At 39.1% G+C, this 26,302-nt stretch overlaps 2 protein-coding genes across 6 annotated transcripts in view; one reads left to right on the top strand and one right to left on the bottom strand.

The window, feature by feature from the left end:
• Positions 1-26,302, bottom strand: part of LOC131942136 (lipase maturation factor 2) — a 45,974-nt gene that overhangs the window by 14,068 nt on the left and 5,604 nt on the right. The gene's annotated exons all lie outside the window — the stretch shown is intronic.
• Positions 909-26,074, top strand: LOC131942108 (malignant fibrous histiocytoma-amplified sequence 1 homolog). 4 transcript variants are annotated; one of them, XM_059301851.1, is made up of 8 exons: positions 909-1,033; positions 7,789-8,005; positions 11,040-11,171; positions 11,558-11,826; positions 11,994-12,196; positions 14,199-14,400; positions 15,540-15,768; positions 23,429-26,074. In XM_059301851.1, exons 2-8 carry the CDS (start codon positions 7,807-7,809, stop codon positions 25,606-25,608), a joined length of 3,414 nt encoding a protein of 1,137 aa, XP_059157834.1. In that variant the 5' UTR covers positions 909-1,033; positions 7,789-7,806; the 3' UTR covers positions 25,609-26,074. The 4 variants fall into 4 exon arrangements, with proteins under 4 accessions (XP_059157834.1, XP_059157841.1, XP_059157826.1 ...); XM_059301858.1 differs by lacking the exon at positions 909-1,033 and adding an exon at positions 2,082-2,387; XM_059301843.1 differs by lacking the exon at positions 909-1,033 and adding an exon at positions 6,060-6,149.

The following is a 26,302-nucleotide window of genomic DNA, read 5'->3' as shown; positions in this document are numbered from 1 at the left end:
TAGCCAGTGGTTTAACCAGTCACAATGTAGCCACTGGTTAAACCAGTCGAATGTAGCCACTGGTTATGTCAGTCAAAATGTAGCCACTAATTAAGTGAGTTAAAATGTAGCCACTGGTTAAGTCAGTCAAAATGTAGCCACTAATTAAGTAAGTTGAAATGTAGCCACTGGTTAAGTCAGTCAAAATGTAGCCACTGATTAAGTCAGTTAAAATGTAGCCAATGGTTAAGTCAGTCAAAATGTAGCCAGTGGTTTAACCAGTCACAATGTAGCCAGTGGTTAAACCAGTCGAATGTAGCCACTGGTTATGTCAGTCAAAATGTAGCCACTAATTAAGTCAGTTAAAATGTAGCTACTGGTTAAGTCAGTCAAAATGTAGCCACTAATTAAGTAAGTTGAAATGTAGCCACTGGTTAAGTCAGTCAAAATGTAGCCACTGATTAAGTCAGTTAAAATGTAGCCACTGGTTAAGTCAGTCAAAATGTAGCCACTGGTTAAACCAGTCGAATGTAGCCAGTGTTTTAACCAGTCACAGTGTAGCCAGTGGTTAAACCAGTCACAATGTAGCCACTGGTTAAGTCAGTCAAAATGTAGCCACTGGTTAAGTCAGTTAAAATGTAGCCACTGGTTAAAGCAATCGAATGTAGCCACTGAATCATGCACCAGCCCACCCCAGCACGCTACCCCCAGGTGACGTCAGTACATACGTCACAGTTTAGCCGGCGTGAATGACTCTATGAAAGAAAAAAAAAACAGACGTCGACCAATGTATGTAAACAATACTCCTCTGTCTACGGCTTATCGACCTGCGTCTATAGCCGGCCAGCTTTTGGACGGCCAGGCTGTTTGATCATGTCACACTTGATTTGTCAATGATTTGTTGGGTTGTAAACCCCAACTGTGTGTCTGAGACTTTGTGGTGGCGGTGATTACAGCATTGAGTTGTGTCCCTCTACCTGGTAGTGTCGTGCTAATGGATGTTGCGTAGACTTTTCCGTCGTGGTCTAAAATACAGGACTTCAGCCCTCTACAGGTGAGTGACTGGTGTGGTCTAAAGCACAGGTGAGTGACTAAGTAACGTGCACTACACCCACCCACGTATGATGTAGAGATATATTTATGCCAATATAGATATCAATTGTGTTTTTTTATATAAAAAAACACTAATTAAACGTTGGAGTTTGTTTAAAAAATACACATTCAAATATTTTTAAAGGGCTAATCTAGCCTCCGGTATGTGCATTAACTATAGACATGTCAAGAAGTCATTAGTTACACATACGGTTCCCAAACCAGAAAAATAAAAGAATTTAAAAGAAAAGAGAATTAATTGGCGATGTAGTAATTTAATTTTTTAATACGACAAAAGTCTACCCTCAAATCAACATACCCCACTCACGCTACGAGTGTGTCTTTCAGATATTTTTCATCCTTGGGGAAGGGGCAATGAATTTCCAGAGGGGGGGGGAGGTGGATACGTTTCAGTGCACTGCCCCCCACCCCCCAACCCGATTGACATGACACGAAGTATAAGCAGGACATAAAGTAGGCATGCATCGACAGGAGATAGGCCTACATCTAGAGGACATAATTTATAGGCCCGCGTATCATTGATAAGACATGATTGCCCGCAGGACAGTATATTATAGCCAGAAGACTATCAGAGTTCAGCGAATAAATCAATGTCTCGTTGGTGTAGAGGATCAGTCTAAATTACCGGGTCGTGTGAACATTTGGGGATCGTTGTTAGCTGGATCAAATTTTAAACAAATCGTGTACACATTATGAACATTTGGGGCAGTGGCGTAGCGAGGTCGGGTGTCACCCGGTGCGGCACTTAATGGTGTCACCCCCCCAGAGGCGTTGCGACCCTTCCCGGGGACAAACTTTCATGTTTTTGATTTGCATCCCCCCCCTCAAAACTTTCGATTTGCACCCCCCCCTCAAGTTTTTCTCTATATATTTTGCTATTTTTTGCCTTGGTGTCACCCCCCTAAATGGTGTCACCCGGTGCGGTCCGCACCCCCCGCCCCCCCCCCCCCCTCGCTACGCCCCTGATTTGGGGATCGTTGTTAGCTGGATCAAATTTTAAACAAATCGTGTACACATTATGGACATTTGGGGATCGTTGTTAGCTGGATCGAATTTTAAACAAATCGTGTACACATTATGGACATTTGGGGATCGTTGTTAGCTGATCAATCAGATTTTAAACGTCGCAGTCGTATCGAGGGTCTAAGGCTAGATCAGATTTCAAACATTCAAGTCGGTCGTGTTTACACGTGGGATAATCTTAGGTTTTAGTGCAGCTGTTTCTTAACTGGGATTTGTGCTAGGAATTGTGAATAATCGTGAACAAAATGCTCTCTTAAAATATACAGATACAGGTAAAGATATTAATTTCATCGTAATACTCAATACTAAATATCAGAATATATTACATTGGTTTTTTAATAAGTTAAGACACATTGCATTATTAAAAATTAGTTTTACATTGATTAATTCATATAAGTTAGTTGCTTCCCATTCGTAGAAAAAACAAAACAAATAAAAAACACAAAGGGAAATAACTTATTACTATGTAACTAAAAAGTTTTAAATAGATTGAAATTCAGTACATATCTAACAGAAAGGCAACTTATTGTTTATTTATGTATACAATTTCTTACAATACAGTTAGTCTATTCTTAAAATTATTTACGTTTTTTTTTTAAAATCTTTGGACTGTAATCTTAACATGGAAAAATGTTAAAAGTATTAAACACTTATTTTTTAGACTTGGGACAGTTCAAATCAATCTACGTTGAAGACGTTAAGTTAATTTTTAAAGGATTTTTAAAAAAATATAGATCTACTAATTATCGAAAAGTTTGTATCAACCCATTTAATCAACAGGCTAATCATAGGGGGGTTGAAAAGCACATATAGTATGGAAAAGTATGGTTTTATAAAATAATTAACTTTTTAACTTCATTGTAGCTAGGTGTTCATGTTAGTGTGTTTAAATATACATTTGTGTAGTTGTGTTTAAGCACACCTCTGTGTAGCCGTGTGTACATCTGTGTAGCCGTGTGTTTAAGTAAACAACGTCTCCCCCCCCCCCCCCCCCCCCGATCAGCCAAGTTGTAAACGTGCTGGCCAATGACTACGAACGCTTCACTGTTTCTCATTACATTTGCCCCATGTTTGTTCTTAATAATGTCAACAGCCCATACGACGTAGAATATTTGCTCTGCATTAAACCCCGATCACTAGCTTGCGATCTAAAGGACAATAATTTGTCCCTATTATTAAGGTCCATTGAATGTTTCTCAAGCGTATAATAAACGTGAACATCGGCTCCTCTCACCCCCCCCCCCCCCCCCCCCCCGTCAATTGGTTGATCCAGCGAGTTAATAATTTACCCCGTCATTTCCTGTTGTTGTTTTTACTGCACATGGTAATATATTTGCTACTTTAAAGGACTATTTTATAAAATTAGATTGAAAATTAAATATACTTGCGTTGTCATTCGGAAAAATTGAACGAAATCGCTGCATTAGAAGTGGGTCAACAGTGAGGTTCATTATGTGACCACAAACCCACAGACGTTGTCACCTTAGTTAAATCTTGTCAAAATAATAACCGGTGTAACAAGACGCTATTTTAAAGAAAGGCTAAATGGGGGCTTAAAATAGGAGGTAACTCGTAGACTAATGATTGAAGTTTGGGTATTGCTTGATTGCTTCCCTTGCGTATGGGATAATAATGGTTTAATATCTATAATGCCATAACTCTATCTTTATTTACTGTATTTTAAAAAAAAACCGCTTAGTTCTAACTTTTTAAAGCATGAGACACAGGTGAGCGGGCCACACGAATCCTAACCCAAAAATCTAGCGTTCAAAGTCTGACGCCTGTACATACTATGAACAAACTATCCCGTCATATGCCGATGTCAGTGAAACAGGAGAGCTCTACTTCATCTGCCTCAATTACCTAAGCGAATATAGCGTTACGAGCCGGCCCGCGGCGTATCATACGCCGCTATTTAGTTGTTTTATTTTCTACTTTTCAGTAATTCATAATTTGTGAATTCGACAGTACCAATGCTGCCACTGAAAATATTTGCTTTAAAATACTATCAGTTGGTCGTTAAGGACGATAACCCCCCCCCCCCCACCCTCATTTCCCCCAACCCCTACCCTACTCCACCCCCCGTGAAAGCAGCCTCCTCTTAATTACCTCCCCTAAGTTTAAAATAGTTTCAAACTAAATTATCTGCCCCTAATAGGAGTCCCTAAACCCGGCTCTATGATTGTAAACATTTAGCGTGTACCACAGCTCACCAGACCATGTGGGGGAGGTTGATTTATGCCTAGTGAAGAAGAGAGGGGACTGTAAGAAGGCGCGCTTACAGCTTGTTTTCTAGCGTCTCCCAGAAGAGAATTATATATATAGAAGATAGATAGATATGAGCAAAAAAAACGTAATAGGAACAGTAACTCGGTATATACATAAAGGCCTTTGTCCGCTATTTGTTTGGGTTAAAAGTTAAAGCTCCAGCGTTTAGGGGTAATCCAGTTACGGCCACGCCGTACACGCTAGCTTGTGTGGATTTGTGTGAACAGGGGTGGGGGGGGGGGGGTCCGTGTGGGTATCCTCATGTTACATCAAGTATCAACCCACATAAAGGTTAGCACAAACACTACACGTCATTTATACCGCATACTAAATGTTTACATTTAAAGCCAGCGCTGCTTTAAAAAAATATAACCGACGTGTGATTCAGGCACTATAGCGAGATCTATAAGATAAAGCTAGTCTACCAATATTTACATTTCTTTTAAGGCAATAGATTCATTAAGTTGTGCAAATTGTTAGAAACCAAATGTAAATTTTAGTTCAATATCGTGTAATATCAGTAAGGTGGTGTAAGTGTCGGTACGGTGGTGTAAGTGTCGGTACGGTGGTGCAAGTGTCGGTACGGTGGTGTAAGTGTCGGTACGGTGGTGTAAGTGTCGGTACGGTGGTGTAAGTGTCGGTACGGTGGTGTAAGTGTCGGTACGGTGGTGTAAGTGTCGGTACGGTGGTGTAAGTGTCGGTACGGTGGTGTAAGTGTCGGTACGGTGGTGTAAGTGTCGGTACGGTGGTGAATATGTGGATATTATAGGCAGTACAATGTAGGTATATTGTAATGACGTCAGTACAGTGCAGGTATATTGTAATGAAGACAGTATCGTGTATCTACATGACGTATCTACCAACGCACTATAATCTCCTTCATGGACCTGTGTTGTGTGCTATCGCCGATTATGCTTTATCAAACCTAACCGTGTAAACCCCCCCCCCCCCCCCATACGCTTCACGCCTGTTCAACGCAGTCATGGTTAGATTGATTTTATGAGCTTTATTGAACCATAAATGGTCTTCGATCCGCGGGTCTATCAAGAAAACCCACACCGGTGGTGGAGGGGCGGGGGGACGACTGAATGCGACAGTGTAACTGTGTTGATCAAAGGGAGATAAGTGACTGCTCCAATAAAACGGTGTATTAGGACAAATGAGAAGTTTCAGTTTTTCACCCGTGTTTTAGATTTTAGAAATTTCGGGGGGAGGGGGGCGGACACTGATTCAAGTATATATTTCTATATACATTTTTTCTACTCCATCAAGGGGACGAGATGCTGGAAAGAAACAGTTTACATGAAATACTAGGTTAGAAATTAATGAACAACGGGGTTTTATGGAGACGTGGTTTTAAGTTGCAGTACGTACATACACGTTTCAGGGATTAAGTAGCTCATTATTGAGCCGTTAATGTCTATAAAACTGTAAAACAAGTATCTTTGTAAGAACATTAGGATAGACGCGTTATGCCCAGTTGATCACATGACCAAATACACAACAACAAAGTCACATGACCAAACAACAAATTTATGCCCAGAAGATCACATGACCAAACACATCACAACAAAGTCACATGACCAAACAACAAATTTATGCCCAGAAGATCACATGACCAAACACATCACAACAAAGTTACATGACCAAACACCACAACAAAGTTATGCCCAGATAGCCACATAACTATACATACCGCACCAAAGATATAAGATATAGATACCTAATAGATGACAAGACAAAGACCGACACGTCACAACAAAGGAGTAGGTCATGACATTATTCTAATACAAGTTTTTTTTTAAAACGCATTAAAAACGTTTTTTTTTTTTTAAATATGAAGCTCAATAGTAAAACGATATTTAATTAGCTTATGTCAAGCGGGGCTAAATTTTTTTCTGCCTGTCAACATGGTACCAAACGTATGAGATTAGTCACACCACGACCTACCGGGTCTATATACACCGTCTTTAGACTGTAGGTAGCGCTGGAAGGGAAAGCACAATGAAAGCAGTAACAAGCTACGGGGCCCGACAGGTTCCACAACTCTTCTGTGTACACAACAGCGGGGTTGTCGGACCTGAAGGGAACAGTCTAATTAAAGTTTGTCTCATCGATTTATCCCGCCTGTCAACAATACGCCGGTGCCTAGTTTCACTGAGGCACTTTCTGTAGCACAATTGTCCTGTAGGACGCAAGTATAGGACTCTTCTTGTAACTGACCACTGTGTTTTAGGACAATTTCGGGTCGTGAAAAACGTGAGAATGTCCAAGAGGTTGAAGCGGTTAGTGAGGTCGAATTCGGAGGTCTCTTTAACGCGCAGTGTTAAAGTAAGTTCTAACTTTGTTCATGTCTACCGTACGTTTTGAGAGGTAAAGAAATACGGTAAACACCCTGTCACTGTGCTCTATTGTTCTGTCTATACAGTTCCGTCAAACATTTTTTTACCTGTGTCTCTTTACGGCAGTAAGATAACATTGTCTGACTAACAATGTTATTTCTACAACAATGCCTGTCCCCCCCCCCCCCGGTCTACGTTTAGCCAAGTTATTTTAAATAATGGGTTGATCTATCTACCTATGAAAATGTAACGTTTCTTTACAAATATACCCTAGGCTAGTTTAAGGCAAGGAGAAACAAAAGGTACGGGTAGTGAGTGTTAAAAGTGTGCTGTTTAAGAATATAATGATATAAGCACTTTTAGCCAAACACTTTCACACTAAATAAGGCAAGAATATTATAAATAAAACTTAAAATAGTATTTATATTCCATTTATTTTAGTTTTAGAACTGTGGTTTGATTTTTTATCCTAAAAATTTTTCACTTTTCTATTGTTTCTGGCACTTAATTAAATCTCAGTAACTAATATTTCACTGTTTCTCTGTCATCTAATATTTCACTGTTTCTCTAAGATCTAATATTTCACTGTTTCTCTGTCATCTAATATTTCACTGTTTCTCTAAGATCTAATATTTCACTGTTTCTCTGTCATCTAATATTTCACTGTTTCTTTAGGATCTAATATTTCACTGTTTCTTTAGGATCTAATATTTCACTGTTTCTTTAGGATCTAATATTTCACTGTTTCTCTGTCATCTAATATTTCACTGTTTCTTTAGGATCTAATATTTCACTGTTTCTTTAGGATCTAATATTTCACTGTTTCTCTGTCATCTAATATTTCACTGTTTCTATGTCATCTAATATTTCACTGTTTCTCTATGATCTAATATTTCACTGTTTCTCTATGATCAAATATTTCACTGTTTCTCTATGATCAAATATTTCACTGTTTCTCTGTGATCAAATATTTCACTGTTTCTCTAAGATCTAATATTGCACTGTTTCTCTATGATCTAATTACTCTATGCCCTAACATTTCACAACTTCTCTCTGCCCGTAGTTTGACCTCACCCCCACCATGTCAACCAAGTCACCACGCAGGAACTCTACCAGGGACAACTCCCCATCCAAAACACCGAAGTTGTCCCCCACAGCCCACAGAAAAAGTATCTCGGGTGACTCCCTGCCCCCCAGACATCTCAAGTCACCCCCCAAGTCTGGTAGAAAGTCTTCAGCCTCACACACTATGACCAAACTACAGACCAAAGCTGCTCAAGGTATGGGTTAGATCAATTCTTGCATTAGTTGACCAAACTACAGACCAAAGCTGCTCAAGGTATGGGTTAGATCAATTCTTGCATTAGTTGACCAAACTACAGACCAAAGCTGCTCAAGGTATGGGTTAGATCAATTCTTGCATTAGTTGACCAAACTACAGACTAAAGGTGCTCAAGGTATGGGTTAGATCAATTCTTGCATTAGTTGACCAAACTACAGACTAAAGGTGCTCAAGGTATGGGTTAGATCAATTCTTGCATTAGTTGACCAAACTACAGACCAAAGCTGCTCAAGGTATGGGTTAGATCAATTCTTGCATTAGTTGACCAAACTACAGACCAAAGCTGCTCAAGGTATGGGTTAGATCAATTCTTGCATTAGTTGACCAAACTACAGACTAAAGGTGCTCAAGGTATGGGTTAGATCAATTCTTGCATTAGTTGACCAAACTACAGACTAAAGGTGCTCAAGGTATGGGTTAGATCAATTCTTGCATTAGTTGACCAAACTACAGACTAAAGGTGCTCAAGGTATGGGTTAGATCAATTCTTGCATTAGTTGACCAAACTACAGACTAAAGGTGCTCAAGGTATGGGTTAGATCAATTCTTGCATTAGTTGACCAAACTACAGACTAAAGGTGCTCAAGGTATGGGTTAGATCAATTCTTGCATTAGTTGACCAAACTACAGAACAAAGGTGCTCAAGGTATGGGTTAGATCAATTCTTGCATTAGTTGACCAAACTACAGACCAAAGCTGCTCAAGGTATGGGTTAGATCAATTCTTGCATTAGTTGACCAAACTACAGACTAAAGGTGCTCAAGGTATGGGTTAGATCAATTCTTGCATTAGTTGACCAAACTACAGACTAAAGGTGCTCAAGGTATGGGTTAGATCAATTCTTGCATTAGTTGACCAAACTACAGACTAAAGGTGCTCAAGGTATGGGTTAGATCAATTCTTGCATTAGTTGACCAAACTACAGACTAAAGGTGCTCAAGGTATGGGTTAGATCAATTCTTGCATTAGTTGACCAAACTACAGAACAAAGGTGCTCAAGGTATGGGTTAGATCAATTCTTGCATAAGTTGACCAAACTACAGAACAAAGGTGCTCAAGGTATGGGTTAGATCAATTCTTGCATTAGTTGACCAAACTACAGACCAAAGGTGCTCAAGGTATGGGTTAGATCAATTCTTGCATTAGTTGACCAAACTACAGACCAAAGGTGCTCAAGGTATGGGTTAGATCAATTCTTGCATAAGTTGACCAAACTACAGACCAAAGGTGCTCAAGGTATGGGTTAGATCAATTCTTGCATTAGTTGACCAAACTCGAGACCAAAGGTGCTCAAGGTATGGGTTAGATCAATTCTTGCATTAGTTGACCAAACTACAGACCAAAGGTGCTCAAGGTACAGGTTAGATCAATTCTTGCATTAGTTGACCAAACTACAGACCAAAGGTGCTCAAGGTATGGGTTAGATCAATTCTTGCATTAGTTGACCAAACTACAGACCAAAGGTGCTCAAGGTATGGGTTAGATCAATTCTTGCATTAGTTGACCAAACTACAGACCAAAGCTGCTCAAGGTATGGGTTAGATCAATTCTTGCATTAGTTGACCAAACTACAGACCGAAGGTGCTCAAGGTATGGGTTAGATCAATTCTTGCATTAGTTGACCAAACTACAGACAAAAGGTGCTCAAGGTATGGGTTAGATAAATTCTTGCATAAGTTGACCAAACTACAGACCAAAGGTGCTCAAGGTATGGGTTAGATCAATTCTTGCATTAGTTGACCAAACTACAGACCAAAGGTGCTCAAGGTACGGGTTAGATCAATTCAGGCATTAGTTGACCAAACTACAGACCAAAGGTGCTCAAGGTAGGGTTAGATCAATTCTTGCATTAGTTGACCAAACTACAGACCAAAGGTGCTCAAGGTATGGGTTAGATAAATTCTTGCATTAGTTGACCAAACTACAGACCAAAGGTGCTCAAGGTATGGGTTAGATAAATTCTTGCATTAGTTGACCAAACTACAGACCAAAGGTGCTCAAGGTATGGGTTAGATCAATTCTTGCATTAGTTGACCAAACTACAGACCAAAGGTGCTCAAGGTATGGGTTAGATCAATTCTTGCATTAGTTGACCAAACTACAGACCAAAGGTGCTCAAGGTATGGGTTAGATCAATTCTTGCATTAGTTGACCAAACTACAGACCAAAGGTGCTCAAGGTACGGGTTAGATCAATTCAGGCATTAGTTGACCAAACTACAGACCAAAGCTGCTCAAGGTATGGGGCAGATCAATTCTAGCATTAGCAGATTTTGAGCAAGGCTAATTTGCTTGTATAGTTGAGCAGTTTCTGTGGTGAATGTGTGTGGAGGGGGGGGGGGGGGGGAGTGTGACCAGTACAATACACAGCCACCTTTAAACTCTCTTTTTCTTCACTCTGATTTGCATTGTGATATTAAAGAGGATTTCCTCTTACACAATAACATGTTACATATTACATGTTAGCAGACATATGGCCTGTTAACAGCCTGCGTTTCTTTTTGGATGTGCTTCTATAGCCCATGTTCACCCAAAAACAATCTGCAAGGCAGCAGTTGTTCAATTTTGAGTTTTTTCTCCTGGATGGTTCACTGTCCCCAGCTACTAAGCCTTATGTGCTTGGGATCTCTCATACATTAGTTAGATAACCGCAGATGATAGTCAATGCTGACTGGGACTAAGGGTCAGGTAAAAGTCCACTGACAGACTAGAATTGAGGAGTGATTGATATTCAGGCATTGAACTCCAGATATTGTAGTCATTTTGGGCATAGATCCATAGTTTTGTTTTTTTAAAACAAGTTAATTTTTGTAAAGAAAGTATTGTCCTAACATCTATAAAAAGCTATAAATAGAAATGAAGGTTAGCATTAAAGCCTAAGGTAATCACCAATTATTTCTGAAATGACTTTGTTTAACACCAAACAAATAAAAATGATTAATCTGACATAACTCTTGTCAATACAAACTTTAGATGAGAGAAAGAAAAAAACAGCCCCTGCTCCAGAAAAAGTTCCAGAACTTCCTAAACTGACAGAATCCGGTCTAAGGATAGTGGACATGTCAGGACAAGGGATGACCAGTGTCCCATCCTCCCTCATAAACAGTGAGTCCTTCACCTGTTTCCTTTGTCATCATCATTTACAGAACTTCCAAAAGTATACAGAACGTCAATATTTTCTAAAGCAATCAATACAAATCAGAAACCATTGGAGTTTTTAGTCTAGTGTTTAGCAGACAGTCCAGGACAGTAGTCAAGTTGTCAGAAGTAGCCTGGGACAAATACAACATAACAGAGGGTAGTTGAGCATAGTCTTCTTTTTTACTTGTGCTTTAACATGAAGAGACTTTATGTCAGTTATTTAACTTCAGCACTCAAGACAGGTAACATTATTGTTACCAACACACTGGTTAAGTATTTACAATGCTTCAGCAAGTTTGTAATTATTTAAACAGTTACTGATCTTGACTACTGGTCCTTACACTTTCCAGGCAAAGACATCGGCCACCTGATCCTGTCCTCCAACAACCTGCGCTCCCTCCCCCCTGAGATCAAACAGATGACCACCCTGGAGAAGCTTGACCTCTCAAAGAACGGGCTCAAATGTTCCAACAGCAACGACTTCTCTGGCCTCCCACAAGACATGGCCCTGCTGACCAACCTGACAGAGCTCAACATCTCAGAGTGTAATCTCCCTTTTGTCCCACCTGCCATCTTCAAGATCTCCAGTCTCAAGGTGCTGGACCTCAGCAGGAATAAGGTAAGGCTGGTCACTTACAAAAACCTACAACATAAGGCTGGTCATATTACCTGTAAGGTAAGACTTGTCTGCTACTTTACCTTTAAGGTAAGACTTGTCAATGACACTACCTTTAAGGTAAGACTTGTCAATGACATTACCTATAAGTTAAGACTTGTCCATTTCAGGTGAACATCCTTCTGCCTGACATAGGGCAGCTGAAGCAGCTGACCAAGCTGAGCCTCCAACAGACCAACATCACCTCCCTGCCACCTGAGCTGGCCTACTGCCAGGACCTGGAGGAGATCTACCTCTGGGGCAACACCATAGAGACACTTCCTGAGACTCTGCCAGAGATGCCCAGGCTCAGGGTGCTGGCACTCAACTACAGGTAAAACATTCGCTCTGCTGTATTTGGAATGGTCAGCTATATTTGATCTGGTCAGCTATATTTGCAATGGTCAGCTATATTTGGAATGGTCAGCTATATTTGGAATGGTCAGCTATATTTGGTCTGGTCAGCTATATTTGGAATGGTCAGCTATATTTGAATTGGTCAGCTATATTTGGTCTGGTCATCTATATTTGGAATGGTCAGCTATATTTGGAATGGTCAGCTATATTTGGAATGGTCAGCTATATTTAGAATGGTCAGCTATATTTGGAATGGTCAGCTATATTTGGTCTGGTCAGCTATATTTGAAATGGTCAGCTATATTTGGAATGGTCAGCTATATTTGGAATGGTCAGCTATATTTGCAATATCAATGGTCAGCTATATTTGGAATAGTCAGCTATATTTGGATTGGTCAGCTATATTTGAATTGGTCAGCTATATTTGGAATGGCCAGCTATATTTGGAATGGTCAGCTATATTTAGAATGGTCAGCTATATTTGGAATGGTCAGCTATATTTGAAATGGTCAGCTATATTTGGTCTGGTCAGCTATATTTGGAATGGTCAGCTATATTTGGAATGGTCAGCTATATTTGCAATGGTCAGCTATATTTGGAATAGTCAGCTATATTTGGATTGGTCAGCTATATTTGAATTGGTCAGCTATATTTGGAATGGCCAGCTATATTTGGAATGGTCAGCTATATTTAGAATGGTCAGCTATATTTGGAATGGTCAGCTATATTTGAAATGGTCAGCTATATTTGGAATGGTCATTTATATTTGGTCTGGTCAGCTATATTTGGTCTGGTCAGCTATATTTGGAATGGTCAGCTATATTTGAATTGGTCAGCTATATTTGGTCTGGTCAGCTATATTTGGAATGGTCAGCTATATTTGGAATGGTCAGCTATATTTGGAATGGTCAGCTATATTTGGTCTGGTCAGCTATATTTGGAATGGTCAGCTATATTTGGTCTGGTCAGCTATATTTGGTCTGGTCAGCTATATTTGGAATGGTCAGCTATATTTGGAATGGTCAGCTATATTTGGAATGGTCAGCTATATTTGGTCTGGTCAGTTATATTTGGTCTGGTCAGCTATATTTGGTCTGGTCAGCTATATTTGAAATGGTCAGCTATATTTGGAATGGTCAGCTATATTTGGAATTGTCAGCTATATTTGAAATGGTCAGCTATATTTGGTCTGGTCAGCTATATTTGAAATGGTCAGCTATATTTGGAATGGTCAGCTATATTTGGAATGGTCAGCTATATTTGCAATGGTCAGCTATATTTGCAATGGTCAGCTATATTTGGAATAGTCAGCTATATTTGGATTGGTCAGCTATATTTGAATTGGTCAGCTATATTTGGAATGGCCAGCTATATTTGGTCTGGTCAGCTATATTTGAAATGGTCAGCTATATTTGGAATGGTCAGCTATATTTGGAATGGTCAGCTATATTTGCAATGGTCAGCTATATTTGCAATGGTCAGCTATATTTGGAATAGTCAGCTATATTTGGATTGGTCAGCTATATTTGAATTGGTCAGCTATATTTGGAATGGCCAGCTATATTTGGAATGGTCAGCTATATTTGGAATGGTCAGCTATATTTGCAATGGTCAGCTATATTTGCAATGGTCAGCTATATTTGGAATAGTCAGCTATATTTGGATTGGTCAGCTATATTTGAATTGGTCAGCTATATTTGGAATGGCCAGCTATATTTGGAATGGTCAGCTATATTTGGAATGGTCAGCTATATTTGCAATGGTCAGCTATATTTGCAATGGTCAGCTATATTTGGAATAGTCAGCTATATTTGGATTGGTCAGCTATATTTGAATTGGTCAGCTATATTTGGAATGGCCAGCTATATTTGGAATGGTCAGCTATATTTGAAATTGTAGACACATCAGATCTAGTAAAAAAAAAAACAACCAATACCAGCACTATGTGACATTGATTGCATCCCCCCCCCCACCCCCAGGAGTTTCTGCAGTGTGGTGGACACCCCCTACATGGAGAACCTACTGAGGAAAGGTCAGATCAAGTCTGAGCACATCCCCAGCGTGGTCTTTGAGCTGCCAGCCATTCAGATCTTGGACCTGGAGAGCACCAAGCTCAACACACTCCCAGAGATCTCCAACACACAGCTGCAGGAGTTTTATCTCTCCAACAACTTTCTACAGGTAGAACAACTTTCTACAGGTATAACAACTTTCTACAGGTATAACAACTTTCTACAGGTAGAACAACTTTCTACAGGTATAACAACTTTCTACAGGTATAACAACTTTCTACGGGTATAACAACTTTCTACAGGTAGAACAACTTTCTACAGGTATAACAACTTTCTACAGGTAGAACAACTTTCTACAGGTATAACAACTTTCTACAGGTATAACAACTTTCTACAGGTAGAACAACTTTCTACAGGTATAACAATTTTCTACAGGTATAACAATTTTCTACAGGTATAACAACTTTCTACAGGTATAACAATTTTCTACAGGTATAACAACTTTCTACAGGTATAACAATTTTCTACAGGTACCTACAGTGCTTTAGGCTACATGTATTGTTTTCTTCAAGGGGATAGAAGTTAGTCTGTGTTGCTGGGGGTGTCTGGTTTCTTCAAGATGTTAGAATGAAGGGCTAAGTGCTTGTTACGAAGCGAGTGTAGGACGGGGTCGACCATACATAACATTTTTTAACAACGTGGGTTTATAAACAATGATGATTTAAAATGAATGACTCAATGGGATCACATTGGTTCATTCCATGGTTTATTGCACTAGCTAGACACGGACAACTTAAACAAAGACTTGACTACAATTCACGACACTAGACAAATACCTTCACACCCTAGTAAAACATGACAAAGACTGTTCTAACCTATTTCCCCCAGCAACAAGAGCCTACTTCACATCTTTACATACTTTCTCACACAGTCACAAACTTTTATTAATAGAAATCATTTCACAACACACATACTCTAATACCCTTGCAATACTTAAAATACCATTCATAAAAATGCTCATTGTTTTATTAGCTAGGTATTATCCTTGCTCTAGTCTAAATTGGAGCAGAGTTTGATACAAGCTTTCAATGGATAGCGGCAGATCTTTGTATTGATTACAAAAACCTCATATAAGTTTTAAAAATTAATTAAATATCTTTAGTTAAATATATAATGGCTCGTTAAAATTTAAAAACAAATGCTGAGGATGTTAAAGAGTAGAGAAAGCAGCCTGACCCAGTGGTTCTAATGTTCTCATAAAGTTCCCAGCTATGAATGTGTAGCTAACTATTCCTCTCATATCCCCAGACCATCCCACCTGGTATATTCAAGCTCAGACAACTGCGCCTGCTTGACCTGTCCCACAATTTACTGACAGAGCTGACGGACAGCATAGGTGACCTTGTGGGGCTCAAGGTCCTGAGACTGGCCAACAACAGCCTGGAGGTCATCCCAGCTACCCTGGGAAATTTAAGCCTGCTGGAGGAACTCAATCTAGCCAAGAACAGAATAAAGGTCTTGCCAAGAGAAATCAAAGGTAAACAAAACATACTTAAATTATACAACAGATCAACTTATGTTGCATTCACTAGGAAAAGTTATTACTATTTAAAGCAGCATATCCAAACTCACCCCCCCCCCCCCCCCCAAATACATATTTAAGTCAGAAATGTTGATTTTAGAAAATCTATTGTTTCTGAAACTACATTCAATTTTGAACATTTTTGTATAATCGTTTTGCAAAATTTCGTATTGCTAGTATTTTTTATAATTTTTTAATTAATGAGACTAATGACGTAATTCACCTGTATTAAGCAACATTTAACAACATAAAAATTAAAAACTAACTAAAATAGATGTTCTTATTGCTGAGTAAGAGGCTCCAGATGCAATTTATGTAACTGGGAGGTTTTAAAAATGACTCATTTGGTATAGTTTTTGCTTTTTCTTGTTTTTTTCAAATTTAGTATATTTTTCACTATTTAGCGTTTTTCTCAAAATGTTACTTTTCAACAAAATAGTACCAGTTAAATCACTATAACTCAAAAACTACTTGAGATATTTAGCTGAAATTTTGCACACATGTTTACTAAACACTGTTTGTAAAGGTGAACTAAAAGAATTTCTATATCTTTGAAACTTCTCATTGTATAAAAAAAAAGCTAAGTCTACTCCCTACTTTTTGGAAAAAATTTAGGTCTCACTTTTAAAAAACTTGGCTAAAATCCATTTTTTATTATTTTCTAATTGTTTTAGTTCATCTTTTTTGTAATTGCGTATATTACACTATATTAAAGATTTGTGTTATTCTGACAAACAGAAGCTGTGTTATTTTGATTTCAATGAGAGTTAATTTTGAGCTATTTTACCCTAAAAATGACACTTTTTAGAAAATATTTTCTCAAAACCATAACTTTTTAGTGATTTTTTTGCATTTTTACTTTCTCGTATATACGAAGTATAGAGAAAGTCTTGTAATCGTGCAAAAAAAAAAAAAATCGAGATTTTTGCAAATCTCGACGTTTTGCATCTCACTGATACGGAAAAACATAATTTTGCAATCTTGTCCGTGTGTCTGTGTGTGTGTGTGTGTGTGTGTCCGTGTGTAAACACGATAACTTGAGTACCGTTACAGCTAGGTTGATGAAATTTCATATATGAGTATGTCACAGACTGTATAATTAGATATGTTTATATTATTGTGTTTTACATGAAGTTGCATGAATGAAGAGTACCTGGCTAGCGGAAGGACTGTTTGAGCGATCGTCATGTGTTTTTCCATGTTTTTGGGTGAGATCGCTCATGTACGTAAGGGGAGAGAAAGGAGTGAATAAAAGGGAGAGCAAAAGGTGAACGGGTGTTGTGTGCTAGGACTTGGGACTGGAACGAGGGCAGTGAATGTAAGATGTCTCCATGACTTGGAGTCGTGATTATTATTTGTACCTATATCAGTTGATCTTCAAATATGGATGTACCACGGATTTATCTGTACATAGTGTAAATAAAGTTGTCATTTCAAGTTGCCACTGTTGCTCGTGTTCCTGTATGAAACCCACAACAACAAAGAATACATGTTGTTACATATGGTGTCAGAAGTGGGGGCAACAACAGTTGCTACATTATGAGCGTCTACTACTACTGTTACATATGGTGTCAGAAGTGGGATTGCCACAACTAATAACTACAGTAGAAGCATGTGGGCAAGTACTTTGCTGAGCAGGCTCACAGGTGAATGTTTAAACATAATTGGCACGCTTACTGATATTCAAAAAAAGGACTATGACCATATTAAAAAGAAACTACTCACTTGTTATGGGAAGTCAGAGGACGAATATAGAAAAGCCTTTGTGGCGATGAAACTGGAGAGCCACCTGGACACAACGGCCACTTTATTTAAAATGAAGGAAAACTTGCTAAAATACTTTGAACTAGCGGAGATAGACACAACTGATCCAAAGGCTCTGTTAGATCAGTTTCTAATCCTCAAAATTTATGATGAAGCGGGCAAGGGCTTATTCAGCTTTCTAAAAGAAAGGAAAATAAAAACGGAAGATCAGCTTAGAATAGCGGTGGCAACGTTCAGGGATTCACACCCCCATGAGCAGTTGTCGGCAGAGGAAACCGTACTGGCACAGACAGTAGCGGGCAGATACGAACAGCTACCGAGAACACAATCGCCGACAAGAAAAAGGCGTAACAGCCTGCCTAACATTGGAAAGAGTAGACCAATAAGGATAACATGTTATCACTGTGATAAAGAAGGTCACATGCGAGCTGAATGCTGGAGGCTGAACAATATGAATGACAGACAGCGACAAGGTCCTAATAGCAGTGGGAGGTATAAGAGCTGGGGATACCAGCACAATAGAAACAGCGGTGACTATACTAACCGTAGGGAATATTCACCACCGAGTCCAAGCAGATACTATAGTGGTACCAACAGAAACCCGCAAGACTACAGGAATAATTCTTTCAACCAAGGAAGTAGGCTGTCATTTAATAATATTGAAAGGCAGAAAAATAATAACGGTGATACGGAAGCGAAACAAATAGTAGCTACTGCCCGTGATGCTAATGGAAGATTATTTTATTTCCCAGCGGTATTGAATGGGAAAAACACACTTTGCCTAAGGGATACAGGCTGTACAACATTGATTGTTGACAAAGCAATGGTAAAAGAATCAGATTACACCGGAGAAGTACAAGAGGTCAGGTTAGCTAATAGGATGTCTATCCATTGTGATATGGCGAAGATTGAAATAGACTGCCCATGGGTTACGGGTTCATTCACAGCAGTTGTGATGGAGAACCCTATTTGTCCTCTAATAGTTGGCAACATCCCGGGTATTCCGGATGACTCAATGAAATTTTTAGAAGCATGGCAAGCCAAGAAAGGTAAGATGGTTGTAAACGCCATTATACAGGATGATAACGCAGAGAAGCTAAAACCTATAGTACAAACGCACTTAACAGCGCCTGAGATGGCAAGGCTACAAAAAGAGGATGAAGTCACAAAAAAACTGATGAATAACATCAATAAACGACAAGGAAAGTACAGAGGCCACTGCTATGAAATAAAAAATGATATACTGGTTAGAATATTTCAGAATAACAGCATTAAAAGGACACAAATAGTCATTCCAGAGACACTGAAAGGTCTAGTCTTGGAGACAGCACATGATAGTCCTTTGGCTGGGCACATGGGAGTCAGGAAAACTATAAATAGAATCCTTGACAACTCGTTCTGGCCGGGAATCCATCAGGATGTGAAAAGATACATTGGTAAATGCAAGCAATGTATAACTAAAAATCATCTACACAGCAAACATATTGCTCCTATACAGCCAACTGATAAAATAGGAAGGGTGTTTGAGAAAGTGGCTATAGACATAGTAGGACCTCTACCAATTGCATCAAAAAAAGGTCACAGATTTATTCTAACTTTAATAGACATGGTGTCCAGATGGCCAGAAGCTATACCCCTAAGGGATATAAAATCCGAAACTATATGTTCTGCATTATTAGACATTTTTTCAAGATATGGTTTTCCTGAAACTCTGCTGTCAGACAACGGCAAACAATTTACCTCTAATGTGACTAATGCATTAACAAAGCTGCTGAAGATCACTCAGGTACACTCGACCATCTACAGACCGCAAGCAAACGGTATGTGTGAACGGTGGAATAAAACACTCAAGGTAATGCTAGCAAAAGCTACAGAAGATCATCCTAAGGAGTGGAATGAGTATATTCCGGCGATACTGTTCGCCTATAGAGGAACAGTGCATGACGCGACGGGGTACTCGCCATTTGAATTAATGTTTGGATCAAATCCAAGAGGGCCGCTTTCGTTGCTAAATGATAGATTACTTGGCACTCAAATCACTGAACAAGATGCTTTTGAGTTCATTACTGAAAAGAAAAGCAAAATGGTATATGGATTACAATCTGCTCAACAAAATGCGGAGGGAGAGGCAAGTAGACAGAGAAAATTGAAAAACAAAAATAGATACCTCAGGCAATTGAAGGAGACAGACAATGTCTATGTTTGGCTACCTACCTGGAAAGGGGTCAAATTATGGCAGGGACCATTTGTGATTAAAAAGAAAGTGAACGAAGTAGATTATGCTGTGGACATCAAAGGCACAATAAAGATAGTACATGTTGATCTACTGAGGAAATACGATAACATGCCTGATCAGATAACTCAGGTGATGGAGGACATTAATACACATGACACTGACATAAATGAGGAAGTTGGTCGTGATGAAGAACTGCCAAAACGTCAAATAGAAGAACAATCTAGCGTAGTAATTATAGAGGAACAACCTACCTTAGCGAACATAATTCAAACAGAAGAAGAAATCCAGCAAATTACTCCGCTGAAGTACAGAAAAGAACTACAGCAGTTATTGAACGAATTCAAAGATGTCATTACTGAAGATACTGGCTACACAAGAACGATTACTCATGTCATAGAATTAAACAAGGATGCTAATTTCAAAAAGAAACAATATGCAGTACCTTATGCATACAGAGAAGCAGTGAAGAAAGAATTAAATCATTTGATCGAAACTAACAAAATACAACGCTCAAATTCATCTGTAGCTTCACCAATGGTGATAGTAAAAAAGAAGAATGGAAAAGTAAGAATTTGCTGTGACTATAGAGATTTGAATAAAATCACGAAAATAGACGCAGAACCACTGAGAGATACTAATGAACTATTGGAAGAGATAGGGAACTCAACAATTTTCACTCATCTGGACTTAAACCGAGGTTTTTGGCAAATAGGTATGGATGAGGAATCCAAACACTACACAGCGTTTACAACTGATGAAGGATTATTTGAGTGGAATGTTATGCCTTTTGGCCTAGTAAATTCAACAGCAACATTCTCCAGATTTATGAGAATAATGCTGGCAGATATAAAGAATGTAGTACATTTTGTTGATGACATATGTATTCATTCTAAGGATATCAAGACACATATGCAGTCAGTTAGAGAGGTACTAACAAAATTAAGGGAGCATGGCGCGACTATTGCACCTGAAAAGTTAAAATTTGCAAATGAAGAAATGGATTTTTTGGGATTCAAAGTAGGCAAAAATCAAATTAGACCTACTGACGGAAATAAAAATAAAATTCTCAACTTAGAAATACCTAAAACCAAGAAAGAAGTCAAAGGTGTATTGGGTCTATTTAATTTCTACAGCAAATTCATACCCAAGTACTCAGATATAACTCTACCTCTAAGACAGCTAATTACCAAGGACAGCAGTAGAACAATAAATTGGTCTAAAGAATGTCAGGATGCTTTACAGCTAATAAAGCAGTACTTTGAACATGAAGTAACGCTTACTGCCCCTAACTTTGAGAAGACACTAACACTGGTAACGGATGCTTCAAATTATGGATTGGGTGCATGTTTAATGCAAGAAGTGGACAAGGTACTACGGCCTATATTTTATCTGAGTAGATCACTAAATAAAACGGAACAAAACTACTCAACCGTAGAGAAAGAATGTCTGGCCATTGTATGGTCCATGACCAAACTGCAGAAATACTTATTAGGAACAAAATTCATTCTCCTCACCGATCACAAGCCATTGTTAGCTATGAACAACAAATGGATAGCCAACAGCAAGATAAACAGATGGTTATTGATTCTGCTGGATTTTCAGTATGAAATTAAGTCTATAAAAGGGAAGGATAATGTAGTAGCAGATTTTTTGTCTCGGCAAAATGTTGACAGTACAGAAACTGAGCCTACCCTAAACCACATAAGTCAACATTTATAATAAAAATATTGGGATAATAATACATTATCAATTTACAGTTTATTAATATTATACAGTCTGTAACTGTAGAATATGGATATCAAACAATTTGTATCAGTAATATAAAATGTGTACTATTTCAAAAGATTGTAAACTGTATTATGTTAAACCTATTCTATACTATTAATTAACAGTGAATAAAGTAAATAAATAAAAGTTAGAGACTATTTATTCCGCATAACAATAAGACGGAAGTCTCAATGATGTATTGTGTATTAGTCAATACCTGTGTAAGGCAAGAATGTGATTGTGTTGTGACCTAGATTTGTCTGAAATGGGTCAACTAGGGGAGACAACAAAGTATATTAATCATGAGTCGTAATAACATGCCTTGATGATAAGGAAGTTTTTTTTACCACATAGGATATAGTTATTTAAATTATGAGTTGAATCAAGTCTTTGATAATTTCAACTATGTATTATAGTTTGGTAATTTACTAAACTCATTGATCTTGTTTATACTACAATTACTGGGTAATTGAAATGTTTTTCCTTCTCATATTTGAATATATTACACATAATGCTTGTGCATTAATCTACAAAGAATGTATTTTCCATGTTTTTGAGATATATAAAAATTTTTGTTGTCTGGCACATGGTCCTGCCCTACCAATATTGTATTTATAAATTTTGTTACACAAAATTTTATTTGAAGGGGGGACGTGTCACAGACTGTATAATTAGATATGTTTATATTATTGTGTTTTACATGAAGTTGCATGAATGAAGAGTACCTGGCTAGCGGAAGGACTGTTTGAGCGATCGTCATGTGTTTTTCCATGTTTTTGGGTGAGATCGCTCATGTACGTAAGGGGAGAGAAAGGAGTGAATAAAAGGGAGAGCAAAAGGTGAACGGGTGTTGTGTGCTAGGACTTGGGACTGGAACGAGGGCAGTGAATGTAAGATGTCTCCATGACTTGGAGTCGTGATTATTATTTGTACCTATATCAGTTGATCTTCAAATATGGATGTACCACGGATTTATCTGTACATAGTGTAAATAAAGTTGTCATTTCAAGTTGCCACTGTTGCTCGTGTTCCTGTATGAAACCCACAACAACAAAGAATACATGTTGTTACATATGGTGTCAGAAGTGGGGGCAACAACAGTTGCTACATTATGAGCGTCTACTACTACTGTTACAGAGTATTTAATCAAAATCGTAGATCCGTATCAACTTTTGAGCGATTTCCGATAACCGGAAGTGGTACTTTTCCTACTTTGAATTTTTCAAAAGCCTATAACTTGAGTACTATTTCAGATAGATAAATGAAATTTCATACGTAAGTAAAAGATCTAATTCTCTACCTTCTATTAAATTTTGAGTCATTTCCGTTGACTGGAAGTAGTACTTTACGCTACTTCCGATTTCTCAAAAAACTAATGTAAATTTTAAAAGTAATAATAATATTGCGCACTATTATGCGCTTTTTTATTTCGCGTTCACTTGGTGTGCAATTAATTTGTCTACGAGATTTTATTCTATTTTTAAAACTTTAAGTATTTAAAATGGATTAAAAAATCATGTCTATAGCCCGAGTTCCCATCCCGTTATTTTATATAAGAATATTCGAGAAAGTTTAGGGGAGATCACTCCCGGTTTATTTTCATATACTATGCTAGTTACAACTTCCTTATCACTCAAAAAAGTCCTAACACCTAAATTTCAATTTGGGGGTTTAACCTGCCCTTAAAAATTATTTTTTTTTTGCAATGATTTTAGCTAAGAGGATAGAGAAACAAAAGGTTCTAAAAAAAAATATTTACATAGCTACCAATATGTTACACCAAGCATAAAAACAACCTTGAATTTTAAATAATTAAAAAAAATGACAAGTTACTTTTTCTCCCCCCAGATCTGAAGGCACTGAAGATTTTAATTCTAGAGACCAACAGGCTGGAGGTCCTGCCAGAGGAAGTGTGTGGGCTAACACAGCTCCACACTCTGGACCTGACCAGCAATGAGATCAGGTCGCTGCCCATACACCTCTTCCAGCTGACCAACCTGACCAAGGCCCACTGCTTTCACCAGATGACCAAGTCAGGGCTGTGGCTTTACAAGAACCCCCTGGAGCAGCCACCCCCTGAGGTGTGGCGCACCCAGCGCCCGGAACATATATTTGAGTACCTCAAGAAACTCCTGATAATGAACACAGTCAACCTGCAGAGGCAGAAGATTGAGGTGCTGGGGGAAACTCAGAGTGGGAAGACAAGTCTGGTACAGTCAATGACACAGAGGAAGTCCATGCTGACTGGAGGACTGCGGGACAGGACACGACTTGTACAGCACACCAAGTGGGAGACTGAGAACAAAGTCAAGTTTGCCATCCATGACTTCGGGGGGGACAACACGTACCAGATGCTTTATAAAACATTCCTAGACAGCACGTCTCTCAAGCTCATAGTCTACAACGCAGCAACATTCAGTGAGAAACATTTCTACCACGCAGTTGGTCAGTGGCTGGATCTGTTGAGTACATGTACACCTGGCGCTGTGGTCAAAATCATCGGGACACACGTTGACCAGCTCAACTTTGAGGAAGACGACGACGAAACAAAAACATTCTTTTCTTCAGAACATGAACTCAAGCTGTTGTCCGCAGCGTCAGTTGACCTTGATGGAGAGGAGGAAAATGATGCCTTCTCTGAGAGTGTCAACGACCAGAACAGCACAAGAATCACCAGCACGCCTCTGGTGCCTGACCCCCCTCACCATGAACTGGTGCGGGACATGGTGGCCAGACACTTGAGCCAACAAGAGGAACAGTACCAGCAGCAGTTAAAAATCATTGAAAAAGACATCGCCAAGCTGGAGAAATCTGGCTCGTCTGAACTAACAGACATTGAAGAAGCTGCTCTGAAAATGTTGCGAGTCAGGCAGCAGAAAATCAAAGACATTCTCCTCCACCCACTGAGAATCCTCCCTGGGGTGGCATCAGTCAGCTCAGCAGACACACTTGAAGGCATCCTGCCTCTGATTGATGAGCTGGAGCATATTGCGATAGACAAAAGCTTGTTCCCACATGCTCAGTCCCCAGTGCCTGGTCGCTGGAAACGTTTTGGGGCAGTGATCAAACAAAGCAAAGGCTTCTATGTTTACTGGGAGGACATGGAGGTGACAGCACACAAGTTTGATATACAGGGGGATGAACTCAAGGAATGCATCAAGTACCTCCACAATACTGATGAAGTCCTTTGGTATGATCAGCTCCCTGGGCTCTCTGAAATCGTCTTCCACAAGCCAAGGTTCCTGGTGGAGATCTTTGCCAGCCTATTCAGGCATGACATAGCTGAGTTCTTGCAGTATGAGAACAAAGTGTTCCTCAGCAGAGGGCGCCTCAAGCTGCACCAGTTCCAGGACACAGCAAACCTCTTCATCCAGACTGGGCAGATCTCCCGCCCACTGCTCAACTGTCTCTGGTTTGACCTCAACTTAAACAACGACAGTGTGGCGGAATTATTAGAGTTACTTCCCCTGTTTGACATCTGTTTTGCCGTGCCAGAACCAGACGTGCCAACTGGCCCGCTGTACGCGCGTCCACTCCTTGTGCTGCCCTGGTACAACAGAGACACGGACACCTCCCCACTGCAGGAGGTCTGGCCTAAGGTCAGCGGGCACAAGGAACTAGCGGTCATCTACGAGTTTGAGTTTCACTTCCCCCCTGAGATCTTCTCCAGCGTGTCCGTCCAGCTGCAGGACGTGGTGGACGAGAGGATGGACTGGAAGGACCACATCTACGCCTGCAGTGAGACAGAGAAGCTGCTCCTTCAGCACTCCACCCAGGGGTCAACGACCCTCCTGACCGTGCTGGTTAGAGGGCCGGAGTTTGCTGGGGTCCAAGATTTTATGGAGGAGCTTGTGGACATGATCAACACACTGCTGCTCAAGTACCCCGGCCTCTACTGGAAGCTGACCATACCCATGGGGGCCAGCAGTCTCCAGCTGCTCAAACTGGGTGACAACGACGGGGCCAAAAACTACACCCCAGGACGCAGAGGAAGCCGACTCATTAAACCAATGTCTTTCAAAAGTTAACATGCCAGGTGACATTTACTACACTAACCAACTTGGTTTACAAAAATTTCATCAAGCAAACTAAAGCTGAACAGTATTTGTTTAGTTTTAAATCTGAAAACACTAAGTTACGTAATATATTCACTATTTATAAATGAATATATTTTCTAAAGCCCTGGGCATGATTCTGAACTCATTTTTCTTACTGCTAAACTGTGTAACAAACTCTGCAATGATTTGTGGAGTAGATGACACTGTGTTGTGATTTCATAAGATCAAATAAAAGACTGTGATAAGGACATGTACATAAAACATAGCAAACTGTGATAATCTTTAAAAAGGCAACTGTTAAGGTGTTTGTAATTTAATGTTTCAAACTGTAATTTACTGCAGTATTGTTTCTAAATATTTATTCTAGCAAAATGTTTTAATAACCTTGTAGCTTTGTAAGTTATAAATTAACAAAGTGCATATAAAAATTAAAAGTATGAGGTGTGATTGTTTTTCATTTTAATAACATTCTGAGACAACTCAAAACATAAAAGACATAGATTTTTGAGGCAATAAAAATCAACATTAAGACTTGGCAATCAAGCAATTGGTTATTTTAAATTTAAATTTTGGCAAATGTGAAATAATAAAATGAAGAAAAAACTGTGTCAGACATTTACCAATATTATGGGTTATAAAAATGAAAAAAAAATTGTTTTCCTAC

This window comes from Physella acuta, unplaced genomic scaffold (genome assembly GCF_028476545.2).
Source record: "Physella acuta isolate Inbredline_101_S28 unplaced genomic scaffold, ASM2847654v3 ptg000033l, whole genome shotgun sequence".
NCBI lineage: Eukaryota > Metazoa > Mollusca > Gastropoda > Physidae > Physella > Physella acuta.
The sequence above is the reverse complement of the archived record's forward strand: the minus strand, read 5'-3'. Positions and strand labels throughout refer to the sequence as shown.